This window comes from Micromys minutus (genome assembly GCF_963924665.1).
Source record: "Micromys minutus genome assembly, chromosome: X".
NCBI classification, from domain to species: domain Eukaryota; kingdom Metazoa; phylum Chordata; class Mammalia; order Rodentia; family Muridae; genus Micromys; species Micromys minutus.
This window is the reverse complement of record NC_137970.1, coordinates 46,607,099-46,621,554: the sequence shown is the minus strand read 5'-3', so window position 1 is coordinate 46,621,554 and position 14,456 is coordinate 46,607,099. Positions and strand designations below refer to the sequence as shown.

General features: G+C 43.1%; 1 protein-coding gene across 1 annotated transcript; it reads left to right on the top strand.

Annotated features, from left to right (window-relative positions):
- Positions 1-3,851: 3,851 nt before the first annotated feature.
- Positions 3,852-12,024, top strand: AWAT2 (acyl-CoA wax alcohol acyltransferase 2; the record flags this gene model as incomplete). The annotated part of the gene is made up of 7 exons (XM_080909976.1): positions 3,852-3,936; positions 9,280-9,390; positions 9,737-9,807; positions 10,032-10,236; positions 10,453-10,627; positions 11,465-11,664; positions 11,870-12,024. 7 exons carry the CDS (start codon positions 3,852-3,854, stop codon positions 12,022-12,024), a joined length of 1,002 nt encoding a protein of 333 aa, XP_080766102.1.
- Positions 12,025-14,456: the final 2,432 nt, after the last annotated feature.

Here is a 14,456-nt window from a genome sequence, read left to right as displayed (position 1 = left end):
TTCAAAGGTCCTCTTTTTCTTTCTTACCCCTTCAAAAATATAATTCAATCTTCTTTTTACTGCTCAAAATTCTTTATTAATTCTCCATTTTGGTCAGGATGAAAAACTAAGCCCATACCAGGCCCCACAAGGCCTTTCACAGTGTGAGCCCTCCCAGCCTTACCAACTTTTAGGTTTTTGGTTCCTGTCACAGATTTGTCTTCTTGATGCTCTTGGAAACTTGTCAAGCACACCTTATTTCAAGGGCCAGGTGCTGACTGGTCCTTCGGCTTGAATCCTTAGCTACATGACTTCCTCATCCCTTTCAAACCTGTGCTCAAGTGCTACCTTCACACTATGGCCTTCCGCAATACACATTTCAAAATCACAAATCCTGCTCTTCCTACCCAAGCCCTTCTCAATCTGTGAAAACTCAGCAGTCTGCATTTTTCCTTCTTTGCTCTAACTTATATCACCTTCTACTCTAATTAGGTAATTAATTCCAATCATCTATCTTCCCTCACCAGAATGTAAACTCAAGATCATTAACGTGTTTTGGTTTGTTTTCTTCCCTGAACACAGCCCAGCTGTGTAGAACTGTACCTGGCACATACTATACCATAAGTAATTATATTGCCTGAAGAAGACCTTCTCTTCATTCACTGTTTCCTAGACCTTTTATCTAGCACACTTATGGCTGGACAGAGATGCTTTCATGTTCATGTCTTCAATGCATTTTCACTGCACCTACATTTGGAGATATCACCAATTTACAGGGATATGTAGCAAATATATTGACAACTACATGCAAATCTACTTTTATAACACATATACCCACATGTAAGTGTTGCATGCACTGAGAAGTCAATTTTTAAATTAAATTTATTTTTTTTACTATGACTTCAAAAGAACTTTTTGAAAAAAAAAAACAAAATTCTACTATAAAAAGTTGAACCTATAGAACACTTCAAAAAATCATGCAGAAAAGATTTTGATTTATTTTATATGGCATCTACTGGTCTTTCAATGCATCCCCCTGTCTACATATAGATACACTTTACATACATTGAAAATAAATTGCAAACATCATATTCTTCACCCCAAGCACATCAACATCGATACAAGTTTAATATTTGTTACTTTTTAGGTAAAATTTACATGTAGAAAAATGTGGAAATTGTAAATATTTATGCATTGCATTTAAAGGAACTACTCTTGTGTAGGAAGGGACAGGTGGATCGCTGTGACTTCAAGGCTGGTCAACAGAGCAAGTTCCAGCACTAGTTCTAGTGGTAAACAGAAAAACTCCGTCTCAAGCCCCCCCCCCCCGGTGTTATTTTAAGAGACCACTTTTTGGGGTACAGCAAACTTTATTGATGGTATTTAAGAGAGTATGGAAGGCTCCCTAGACCCCCTGTTATTATGGGGGTCTGGGATGGAAATTGTGAGAAAGATGCTCAATGTTGGGGGTCAAGTTGGGATGGGGGACTCCTCAGCAACTGAGGGCCTCTTTATTGCTCTCACTGTCCTTGCTGGGGGGTGGGTGGTCCAGGATTTCTTACTCCTTAGAGGCCATGTAGGCCATGAGGTCCACCACCCTGTTGCTATAGCCACATTCATTGTCACATCAGGAAATGAGCTTCACAAAGTTGTCATTGAGAGCAATGCCAGCCCCAGCATCAAAAGTGGAAGAGTGGGAGTTGCTTTTGAAGTCGCAGGAGACAACCTGGTCCTCACTGTACGCTCTTTGGTCGGTCTTCAGATGTATGCTCTTTAGTCTGCTTCACCAACTTCTTGATGTCATCATTCTTGGCAGGGTTCTCCAGGCAGCATGTCAGATCCTCAATGGATACATTGGGGGAAGGAGCACAGAAGGCCATGCCAGTGAGCTTCCTGTTCAGCTCTAGGATGACCTTGCCCACAGCCTTGGCAGCACCAGTGGATGCAGCGATTATGTTCTGAGCAGTCCCACGGCCATCACACCACAGCTTTCCAAAGGGGCCATCCACAGTCTTCTTAGTGGCAGTAATTGCATGGACTGTGGTCATGAGCCCTTCTACGATGCAAAAGTTGTCATGAATGACCTTGGCTGGGGGGGCTAAGCAGTTGGCAGTACAGGATGTATTGCTGACAATCTTAAGTGAGTTGTCATATTTTTCGTAGTTCATACCCATCACAAACAAGGGGCATTGGCCGAAGGGGCAGAGATGATGACCCTTTTGTCCCCACCCTTCAAGTGGGCCCCGGCCTTCTCCATGGTGGTGAAGACACCAGTAGACTCCACAACATACTCAGCACCAGCATCACCCCATTTGATGTTAGCAGGATCTCGCTCCTAGAAGATGGTGGTGGGCTTCCCATTGATGACAAGCTTCCCATTCTCAGCCTTGACTGTGCCATTGAGTTTGCCATGGGTAGAGTCATACTGGAACATGTAGACCATGTAGTTGACATCAATGAAGTGGTCGTTGATGACAACAATCTCCACTTTGCCAGATCCTGAGCAGAAGGCAGCCCTGGTAATTAGGCACCCAATACGACCAAATCCATTCACACCGACCTTCACCATCTTGTCTAAGGGACGAGGCTGGCACTGCATGAGAAGATGCGGCTGTCTCTGGAACAGGGAGGAGCAGAGAGCCAAAAGACCACTTTTTTTGTGCCAATTTGTTGTGTTGAAGTAGGGCTTGAGCATGCCAAGACACGTGTGTGGAAGCCAAAGTACAACTTAAAGGAGCCAATTCTCTCTATCACATGGGTCCCAGGGATGGAAATCTGCATGTCAGGCTTCCTGCTAAGCACCTATACTTGCTGAGTCACCTCATCAGCCTGAGTCATTGTATTTCAAATCTTTTTGAAAGTATTTATTTATTTTTTATGTCATGAGTGTTTTGGTCATATGTATATCTGTGTACCATCTGAAAGCCTGGTGCCGAAGAAGGTCAAAAGAGGGTATTGGCTCTCCTTGAACTACAGTTATATTATATACAGCTGTGGGCTGCCAAGTAAGTACTGGGAATTGAACCTTAGTCCTTTATAAGAACAACAAGTGCTCCTAACCATTGCTCAATCTCTGAAGCCCCCCTTAGTCACTGTATTTTAACATCTGCATTTGATGTGGACAATTCAAAATCCTATGAAAATATTGAGAACATTACTGTCCCTCCCCCAATTTCCATCAAATTAATTCTCAGTTGTTCTTGGCAGAAGCAACAAGTGCTCTGATTTTTCATGATACACAACTTTGTCTATTCTAGAGTTTTATGAATGCAGGATAACAAAGTATGCACTAACATTTGTGGAACCACTCAGTAGGAATTTTGTTCAGCACACACTACCTGCCCACAGTTAGACATGTGATGTCTTTACTGTGGGTAATGACCTGAAGGCTAAAGGTGTTTCTAGGCCTAGCTTGTGACCTGCTAGGCCTTCCAGCTGTGTTCTTACCGAGATCATTAACAATTGGACCTACAGAGATGCAGCCGCTGAGTCTCTCCTATCTGAGTCCAAGATTTCGTCCTACCCATAGCTCCCCTATTTTCAGACTGGGCTTGGCAGCTGCTCCTCAGCCCTGTCTCACCCACTCACTTCCCACATCAGGGATTCATCCACTATCCAGGTGTGCAAACGGGTGTCACAATCCCAACTCAGGCTGAGGTCAAGTGGGTAAAAGTGCAGGTGGGTAGGCAGCTGGAAGGAACTGGACAAGCAGAGGTGGTAGGAGGCCCTGCAGTGGAAGGGTGGGACAAGGGGCGGAGAATATGCAACAGTTGGTGCAGAAAGACCAGGAGAGACAACATGGCAAGCTCCAGAGCAGTCAGGGCTGGACAGTCAAACAGCATTTACCTGGAACTACTGAGATTCTGGACATCATGTTCTGGCCCACCAAGAAGGACCTCAAGACTGCCATGGAGGTCTTCGCTCTTTTCCAGTGGGCCCTCAGTGCCTTTGTTATAGGTGAGTCTTTAAGCTACCTGGGGGCATCCAATTACATGGCCTTGCCTGGTATTGAAGGCTTTATGGTGGTAGGATGCTCAATGTTCAAACTTTGTGTTGTTCTAGGAAAATTAGAACAGTAGTTTACTGTGGTCTGTGGCAGGGTATTTGTAGTATTTGTGCATGACTACATGGACCTGCATGTGTCTGTGCAGACATGTGTGTGTGTGCTTTGCTTTAGTTTGCCTAGTGAGCACCACAATGTCTATACTGTGGTGCAGAAGCCATGTTATGGAGTCATGGCAAGTAAATTCACTGAAGCAAGCCAAGAAGAGGGATGTGGCTGCAACCACAGGAAATCAAGCAAATTGTGATGAGTTAACTTTATGGCAGAAGGATCTTTAGAAACCTGCTGCCCGGAGGAATTTAACCACGTGGTCACCATTTTTTTCAACATCAATACCATTGACCTTTTGTAAAAATTATACATTGGTCATGGTGTTCTAAATACTGGAACAAACCATTACTGCAGGAGGAGGCCTGAAAAATGTCCTTGCAGATTTTGTCAGCACTCTAGGAATGAAGAATATAGATAGGCCTTGGGAACATGAGCCTGGCACAGTGGCATGCCAATGAATAGTACAGTAGGCATTTCTTACCTCAGCCAACAACCAGACTAAAGACACAGAGTGGGAGGGGTAGAGTTACCAGAACCACTTATATTATTTTGACCCAACTATTTTTACATCTAATTTTCCATTTTAGCTGATGTTAATCTTAAGTCATAAGGGTAGCTACACATGTAATGCTAATAACATGCACACAATATTAGCTAACATATATTATTAGCCTCTTTAGTCTAATCAGCTGATGTGGCTGATAATCTGCATTGTACAATTAAAGAGGTGAGTTCAATGTAGTAGAAGTGATCTGCCCAAGCTCACACAGCTAGCTAGGGAAAGAGCTGGACTGTCATTGCACTCACAAAGGCTAACAGCTAACATTGTGTCTGAGAGTCCCTTTCTTTGTGTTTTGCATCTGCCCCCTGCAGATTGGGAGGCTGGCTGTGGAGCTTGGTGTGCACACTAAACTGGCAGTCTCTTGAGACTATGTTCTTGTTCACACTAAATGCACTGAACAGGTTGGTAGGAGTATCAGTGTACTGTGTGTGACACTGGTACAGATTGTTCAGATTGGTACAGGCACAGCCAATTGTCTACTAGAAAATGTAGCTTCAGGAGTTGCCATAACATAGGTAGACAAGTGCTTGGAGAGCCTATATGCAGTCCTAGCTACTGTGGATTGAGGTGATAAATAAACCACAGTCTTAATTTGAAAATCCCCAGTTATAAATGAGGTTGAGCATCTTTTTTATGTTCACTGGCAATCAGGTTGGTTTTGGGTCTTTTGTTTTGTTTTGTTTGCTTTTTGGTTTGTTTGAGACTCGTCTCATGATATAGCCCTAGTTGGCCCAGAATCACTATGTAAACCAGGCTGACCTCAATCTTACCTAACCTACCTCTGCCTCCCAAGTGATGGCTTTAAAGTTGTGTGCTACTACACCCAGATTGAATTAATTCTTGAAAAACAAATAGGAAGCAGGCGAGGAAGGGATGAGCCCTGGGAACAGTAAATGCTCATCACTGAAAAAGGCCAGGGTGAATGAGAGGCAGGGGTACGCAGAGGGCTGATAGGGATTAATTGAGTTGGGAGTGAACTCAGAATTGCTGCTTAATATACTTTTATTGAAGGAAGGAGGGAGTGAGGGAGGAAAAAATTAGAGGAACAGGTCCAGGGAGGTTATAGAGAACACTGAAAACTGTTGGAAGGAGTTTAGCCTTCTGCAAGGTCACGAGGAGCCAGAATAGGGTTTAACATGGGACAATGACATTAGGCTTGTGGGTTTGAGAGTCTCTTGTAGCAAACCAATTACAAAGAGCCAGAGAGGGAAGTAGTGATACCAGGGTTAGCAGGCTATTGAGAAATGGTGGAACTTGAACAAGGCTAGTAGTAATGGGGTTGGGGAAAAAATGTTATGAAAGATTCAAGGAACCAGAGAATAAATAGAATATGGGGTTTTAAAAATCCAGTGAAAAAAAGGACACCAGGAAATGTCTTTAGCTGTGGATAAGCTTGAGTGAACCCTAAGAAAAATGGGGTGTCCTTTGGACTAGACCCACACCTCTAATTGTCCAAGAAGTGTTCCGTGAATTGTCCAGAGGCTCCAACTGCTGTCCATTGCTCTACCCACAGTGCTCAGACCCCCCAACCCCTAGTAGTGGTCATTTGCAAGTTTGTTGTTTTTTTAAAATACTGAAGTTTACTTTTTGGAATTTCTATACACTGTTACTATATGACGTAATGATTTTAGGCATTCTCTGTTGACCTCCCAACATAGGAAATGAGAATTGAGCTCTATATGATATTGCTTGGATATTTTTACATCTTTGTTCCAAAATTGTATTTTCTTCTTCTTCTTCCCCACCTCTCCCTCCTCCCCTCCTCCTTCCCTTTTACTCCTACCCCCTTTCCTCTTTTTTGGAGACAGGGTCTTTCTACATAGCCCTAGATATCCTGAAACTCACTCTGTAGTCCAAGTTGGCCTTCAACTCACAGATATCTGCCTGCTTCTGCCTCCCTAGTACTGCCTCCCTAGTACTGGGATTAGAGGTATATACCACTTTTTCAGGCCCCTTCCAAAATTCTTATGGCATAGTTTTGGTTAAATGTCTGACTACTAGGAAATATAGTGTACCGATATTGTATTTTCTTGTGTCATTGTTTTTTCTTCTTGGAACTAATAATTGACTCATTTGATTTTTAAATTGATTAATACTTTTTAAAGATTATTCACTTTATTGTATGAATGTTTTGCCTGTGTGCATGTATATATATTATGTGCTTGCCTGTTTGGATCATCTTGAATTGGAATTAGAGATGGTTGTGAACCCTAGTGTGTGAGTACTGGGAATCAAACCCAGGCCCTCTCCAAGAGCAGTGTTTTTAACTGTTGAGCCATCTCTACAGCTTCCTCATTTTTTTCATTTACTGGCTATCTTTTACTTATTACTAATTTATACACAACCATTTCACACGCATGGTAACCTTTCAAAATCTGCAAGGACACTGGGAATCTTTAATACCTCTCCTGTTTTCTTTCTCTAAGGATAGCATTGTTGGAACCTAGCATCTCCCTGTTTAACATTCTGGCTGTTATTACCAGAGTACTTGAGGCAACTTGGGTGCAAATTTTAAGGCACTTACTCTTGGGTTATACAAATATTAGGCTGATCTTGAATGTGGCCAAGAGTAGGAGTCTCTTTAAATTGGTACCCTAGGTGTCTTGATTGTTTATTTTCAGCCCTGAGCCTGCTCATTTTCTTCTTTTGTTGGACTTTTATTTCATGAATTCTCTGTGTTCTCCTTCATTTTGGTGAAGCATGTTACCTAGTAGTATTTAGGAAAAAAGACATGGGAGACAAATTATCTGAGACTGTGTATATCAAATTGTTGGCCCTGTCATTTCAACAGTAATTTTGCTGTGTCAGCAGTAGCTCATGTAAGTGCAGAAAGTTCTCCAAATGTAGTAAATTGGAAATACCATGAATCATGAATACTATAGCCAGGCAATGTGTCTTTATCTGAGTAATCCTAACACTTTGGAAGTTAGAGCAGTAGGATTGCTATTAGTTGAGATCAGCATGTGCTGTCATACTGTACTAAGGTACTGTCTCAGAGCAGCAAACCAACTACCAAGCTAACCAACAAACAATACATTTGATTCACCTAGTGTGACAGATTAGTAACACAGCATACTGCCCTGTATCCTCATGGTAGTGTGGCTGATTGGAAGATGTTTTTTGATGCTGTCCACCATGAAACACAATGGTACCACATATTGCTTGCCCAGAAAAAGAGCAAAATTCAGTTTCTTCCACATTCTACCACCCGAAAGTACAAAACATTAAGTTAAACTGTTGTAAGTTGGAAATCAGTTGTATCTGAATCCAGAATCTTTTTATTTCAATTTTCATCGAATAATTCTCCCACCAACCATTTAGCAGAGGAGAAAAAAAAAAACATACCTATCATCCTAATTCTTGTAAGGAATTCATCCAGGTTTCTGATATTTGAGCCTGTATTTCATCCCTGCCTCTTGGGATGCCTGATCCTCTAGATTCTGAGTCTTTCCTGACTTTCCAAAGAAGCAAGTGAACTTCCTGTAGGCATCTCCTTTGCAGGTGGTTAGAGATCGGCTTGCTTTTTTATAAGCTTGTATTTCTCTTTTCATCCACTTTATGTGAGCAAATGTTTTACCGAGATCTCTCATTTACTGTAGGTACATTTCTGATTCTTCTCTTGTGGGCCTCTAGTCCTAAAATATTTAAATCATTTTCATGAGGCTCCAATAAGAAGTCAATACAAAATGTATTCATTCTATTATAGATTTTTGTTTGGTTGGTTTTTGTAACCTCTACTTTGATCGACTTCCCCACATAATCTTAGTCTTGGATGCTTACATTTTCAGTAATAATTCCAACTGAATTTGACACCCAATGACTCTTAAGACATTCTTTCCTAATATTCTAATATATAACATTTCTATCTTATTTCAGCTGAGCACAGTCCCTTATCTTATTCTAGTCCATCTTTTAGTTACCACTGTTACTGGTTTGGTGCACTTCTAATCTGGTGAAGATAGGTGTTGCCTTTCTCTGGCATCTCCTCTGACACTTTACAGGAGTGGTCCTCAACCTTCCTAATTCTGCAGCCCTCTCATACACTTCCTCATGCTGTGGTGACCCCCCGACTATAACATTATTCTCATTACTACTTCATAACTGTCGTTTTGCTACTGTTATGAATCAAACTGTAAACAAGTATGTTTCCCAATGGTCTTAGGTGACTTCTGTGAAAGGATCCTTGGACTCCATTAGGGTTCAAGACCCACAGGTTGAGAACTACTGACTCATAGGGCTGTTGTTGAGAAAAAAAACGTAAGTTGAAGAAAAATGTCTCTAAGTCTTCAAGTGCCCAGTGGCTATTTGTGGCTTCTCCCCCACTTACCCACACTATATACAGAGCCTAGTGTAGTGCTGAGACTGGTTCTGGGGGTAGGAGGCCTTGTTTGAAGCCTAGCTATGAGGAACACATTTGTCTTCCAGACCAAAATCATGTTCAGAAGGTCAAGAGGGACAACAAGAGGTACATGGTTAAGTGGGCCACCTGTAAGGTGGGAAAGTGACTGTTGAATAAGACTAGGTCAGAGTGTGTGTGACCTTGAGGTGGATGGAACTCAGCAAGGGGACTTTTAATGTGAGGGACTGTTTATGATTCATTGACTTTGGGCTGGGTTCCCTCTAGCCACCACTGTGATCCTTGTCAACCTCTACCTGGTGGTGTTCACATCATTCTGGCCTGTCACTGTGTTGATGCTCATCTGGTTGGCTTTTGACTGGAAGACTCCTGAGCGAGGTAAGTGCCCACTGGGATGTACTGTCATATATTCTTCCTGATCCTCTCTTAATACTAAGAGGCTGTGGCTAATTTCCAGGCAATCCTTCAGCTTGTCCCTCCATGGGCTAGGAAAGCTGAGGGAGGGATCCTTTTAAGATCTTGGAACTGGCGTTGGTAAGAGAAAGATAGGGTTGGGTTTGGGTAATGAAGCAGAGGCGTGGCCTATTACAGGTTGGTCTCAATATGCCTATTCTAATTTCCATGTAGCAGAACAGGAAAAGGCAGAGAGTGAGAGGACCCCATGGTAACCCCAAAGGGGCCCAGAAAGGGAGAGTATGGTGGACAAAGCTTTTTGTGCTTTCAGGTGGCCGTCGATTCAACTGCGTGAGGAAGTGGTGTCTGTGGAAACACTACAGCAATTACTTCCCACTCAAGGTAAGCCACATAGAGCTAAATGACTCACTGATTAAGCATTTGGGTTGTAATTGGGGTACAGGGTACAGCCATATGGTGGCCCAGGAAACCAGTGACTCCTGGACATGCATGTTGCCCAGCCTGAATTGCTGGAGTTAACAGTCTTTTCTCTTCCAGTTCTATGGCCAAAAGAGAAGATTTTTTTTCTCTGTCTCCAGTTCTCTTGTCTCCACTTTCCTCTACAGATTGTGAAGACAAAAGATATTTCACCCAGCCACAACTACATCCTTGCCTGCCATCCTCATGGGCTCATGGCTCATTCATGCTTTGGTCACTTTTCCACTGACACGACAGGCTTTTCCAAGACCTTTCCTGGCATCACTCCTTATATGCTCACACTAGGAGCCTTTTTCTGGGTGCCTGTCCTCAGAGAGTACGTGATGTCTACAGGTGAGTGGCTCATAGGGGACAAAGCCACATAGAGGGCTACCATAAGGAGAAGCAGGGGATGTGTAAGAGCAAGGTCAAATCTGAGATCTTCTCAGGTGCTAACCAGCTTCCCCAAATTACTGGAGAAGATGCTCCTGTTATTCAAGGAAATGGGGGAGGAATAGTTTACAGGGATTGGTAAGTAACCAATGACCTTTGGCTTTTCCTGCACACCAGGGGCCTGCTCTGTGAGTCAGTCCTCCATGGACTTTCTGCTTACCAAGAAAGGCACAGGCAACATGCTTATTGTGGTGGTTGGTGGCCTGGCTGAGTGCAGATACAGCATACCAGGTTCTACCACCCTGTTCTTAAAGAATCGGCAAGGCTTTGTGCGCACAGCCCTTCGACATGGGTAAGGATACCTGGAGGGACATGGGTGTAGGATGGAGTGGGGAGGCTGTCCAAAAGCTCAGCAGAGAAGAATGCTGGGCTTTGTGGAAGTGGTATTTAAAGAGAAAGGAAGAAATATGCAAACAGTTGCTATTAAATAGAATCACCATAAAAATATATACAGTGTGTGCATGTGCGTGCACTTGTGTGTGTGTGTGTGTGTGTGTGTGTGTGTGTGTTTGTGTGTGTGTATGTGTGCCTACTTTTTGTTTTGAACAGGCCATCTCTACTTCCCTAGCACTTAGATTACAAGCATGTTGTCATACCTGGCTTTTTATAAAAATGTGGGTTCTGGGCATTGAACTCAGGTCTTCATGCCTGCATAGAAACCACTTTACCCACTGAGAAGCTAGCTCTCCAGTGTTCTGTGTACAAATTGTATTCAATTTTGTCAGTTAAAAGTACAAAGAGGGAAAACCACCTAAAGGTTGCAACAGAGCTATACAGAGTACTGTCCTGGAGGCCTTGAACTAACCTCTCATTCACGCCAGTTTCTCTACAAAAGTACTAGGGTTCCACCTTAGGGCAGAGAAAGCTAAACGTCTTACCCTGTGGCCTAAGGGGAAGAAAGCATATGAGATGGACTTTGGGCATTTTCAGACAAGTGGTTCAGATTTGGACATTCTAAGGAATCACCATATTTGCTTCCTTGTGGAAGCTGCTTTGTCCATAAAGGCAGTTGAGTTCAGGCCATGTGGCACCATAGTTAGGTGGGACCTTGATACAAATGGACTTTAGTTCTAGGGAACTTGTAGATAAACCCAGGGGATGCTGGTGTTTAGCATATCTTCTTCTGCAGGGTGTCTCTAATCCCCGCTTATGCCTTTGGAGAGACAGACCTCTACAAACAGCACATTTTCACTCCTGGGAGCTTTGCCAATCGCTTCCAGAAGTGGTTCCAGAAGATGGTACACATCTACCCCTGTGCTTTCTATGGGCGTGGCCTCACCAAGAACTCCTGGGGCCTTCTGCCCTATTCTCAGCCAGTAACCACTGTTGGTGAGTGGGTCCTTCTATTAGAAGACTTAGTTTAAGTTCTAGGATCCATTTCTGTGGCTGAGCCTCAGCCCCAACTGTGGTTGGAGGCAGGGAGGCTGGGTAGGAAAAGTGCTGAGCAAGAGGGTCAGGAATAGCTGGGCTCCAGGCTGTCCCTAGGAGTAAGCTATTCTGATGTTTTCCCCCTTTCCTTTTCCCCCTTTGGCAGTCGGGGAGCCTCTACCATTGCCCAAGATTGAGAATCCGAGCCAGGAGGTTGTGGCCAAATACCACACACTCTATATTGATGCCCTACGCAAATTGTTTGATCAGCATAAGACCAAGTTTGGCATCTCAGAGACCCAGGAGCTGGTGATAGCTTGAAATACATTCCCTTGACTGGATGGTGTGGAGATGATGACAACAGGCCAAAGTTACCCATGGAGCTTCACTTCCAACTTGACCAGTTCTCACTGGAGGGAGGTGGGGGTGTGCGTCCATGTGGTTGTTTTCTGTGCCCATCCTTTTCCACCTCCATCTCTCTGTTTTTGTCCTTTCCCTCTGAGACAGAGAAGACCCTAGGCAGAGGTCCACTGAAATCACTGGAGGTTCATGAAAGCATTAGCTGCAAGGAAACCTGCGGGTAGAATAAACAGCCCATTTCTGGTACTGTGTGCTCCAGCTGGTCTGTTTGGAGGGCTCTAGGACCTTGTGTGTCTGTCATTCTCCTGGTTTCAAGACTCTTACAAGACTGGGTATGTCAAGAGCCAGGGGACATTGGGTTCATTCAGTAGCATGTTCAAGACCTATGATTTTTTGGGGCAATCCATCACCTCTTATCCTGTTTCTTCAACTGTAAAATGGGACTAACAACCCTTCCCTTGCTTACCTCAAAGGTTTCTGTCAAGTTTAAATGCTACTGCATGTGACTAAACATGATAAACTGGAGAGTGACACAAAATTATTCTCCTGCAGCTAGCTAGTCCACTTTATCGTCCCTATAAAAACAATGTCCTAAGGTTCCTGGTGTCTCAATTTCTAAAAGAAAGTACAGGGTGGTGTTTTGAAAGTTCAAGTAATTTTATATCCCTTGTGACCCTTGTCCATACATACTTCCTGTCTCCTAAAGCTATACTAGAATGGTCAGTGGTTTAGATCTAATTTCCCATTTTCCTCTCAGAAACTTGCATTCACTAGCTTGGCCCTTTTAACTCTGTTCTTTGTTTGATAATCAAATGGGATACCTGGCGTCCAGTACGCAAGTATTCTAGTACTTGTTTCCTGAGTTTCTGAGTGGCAAGTCTCTCACACTTTTAGCCCAATAGTTGCTGCACTTACATATTACACAGTTCAGTACATGGGCCCTCTTGGATGGATGTCACTGGTCTAATTATTTAGCCACATCAAGTTTATCAAGTTGGTTTAAGACATCCTGTGTACTTACTACAGTGTGACACTCTCTGTCCTGAATGGCTGTCTCATTTGGTTGTTTGTACATGGTATGGCAAAAGGTGTGATCCTCTGCTGTTTTCTGCCTGTGCTGTTCCTTGTGCCAGAGGCTCATCTTTCTTGAGCTTCCATAAGGTAGTGGTATTATTATCATTATCATTATCATTATTATTATTATTATTATTATTATTATTTGAGGGTGCTAGGCATCAAACCCAGGGTCTCACACTAAAGATATGGTCTACCACTGAGCTATAGCCAAAGATGTTCTTAAGCTTTCGAGGATTCTGTGACTCAAACCCTTTCTCCAAAGCAGTGAGAGGGCCAACCTGGGTATTAACATCCAAGCCATGCTTATCTGGCCATTGTGGGCTTATTTACATTTCTTGAGGGTCACATTCTCCATAATCAGCCAAAGTTGCTGAGGTTGGAAAAAGTTCCCATAATTATTCTGAGCTACCTATTACTTACTGGCTGCTATCCTTATGATCTTCTTCCTTAGAATACCCTCCAGCAAACAGCATAGGGTCAGGCAGTAGAGGCAGCGTGGCACAGTGGAAAGTATATCAGGGAACAAGAGACACTTATTAGTTGAGTAGTCTTGGGGGAGGTACTTAACATCCTTGAGCATTTGTTTTGTCTGCAAAATGAGTCAATTTGTATTTTACTTGAAGAGTCTAAGGTTGGAAGTCTCCCAGATGTTTTGGGGAAGACTTGGAGTGCTGTAGATGCCACATTCAAGTTGAAAGTAACCCCATTCTGTGTGTTCTTGTCCTGTGACAATATGCCTTCTGGAAACACACCAAGCCCCTGAGACTTATGGTTCTAGAAAAGCTAAAGGTGAATACAGTGGAGGTATGTAGTTTAGTGCAAAGAGACCACATGGAATACGCTCATAGGACTTTTAGACCAGCTTCCTACTGGTGCTCTCATCAAAGTGGGTTATTTGGTCCTCTCCTGGAGCTTATTTGTGGTGGCATCATTTATGAAGAAGCATGTATCATATGGGAAGAGCTCAAGATGATTTCAAGAATGGAGAAGGGAGCACTTTATTTGCAAAGAATAAACCATTAATTTACACAAACTTACATCCCTGTTTATATACATTATATATATATATAGTTTATATACACAGTATCTCACACAGGATGCTGATTCCCCCAAAGCAGCATTGGGCCTGCTGCAGGCCATTCTCCCCTTATCCCCATCAGCTGGAAGCTTTTTGAATAAAGAAATGACACACTTCACCCTCTCCTGGAGAGAGCCCTGAAATGAATTAAGAAAACAAATCAGGTTCTGAAGTAGGCATGACCCAGGGAGAGCCCAGGCAAGGGTGGGACCTCAGGCAACACTAGAGAGGCCAAAAA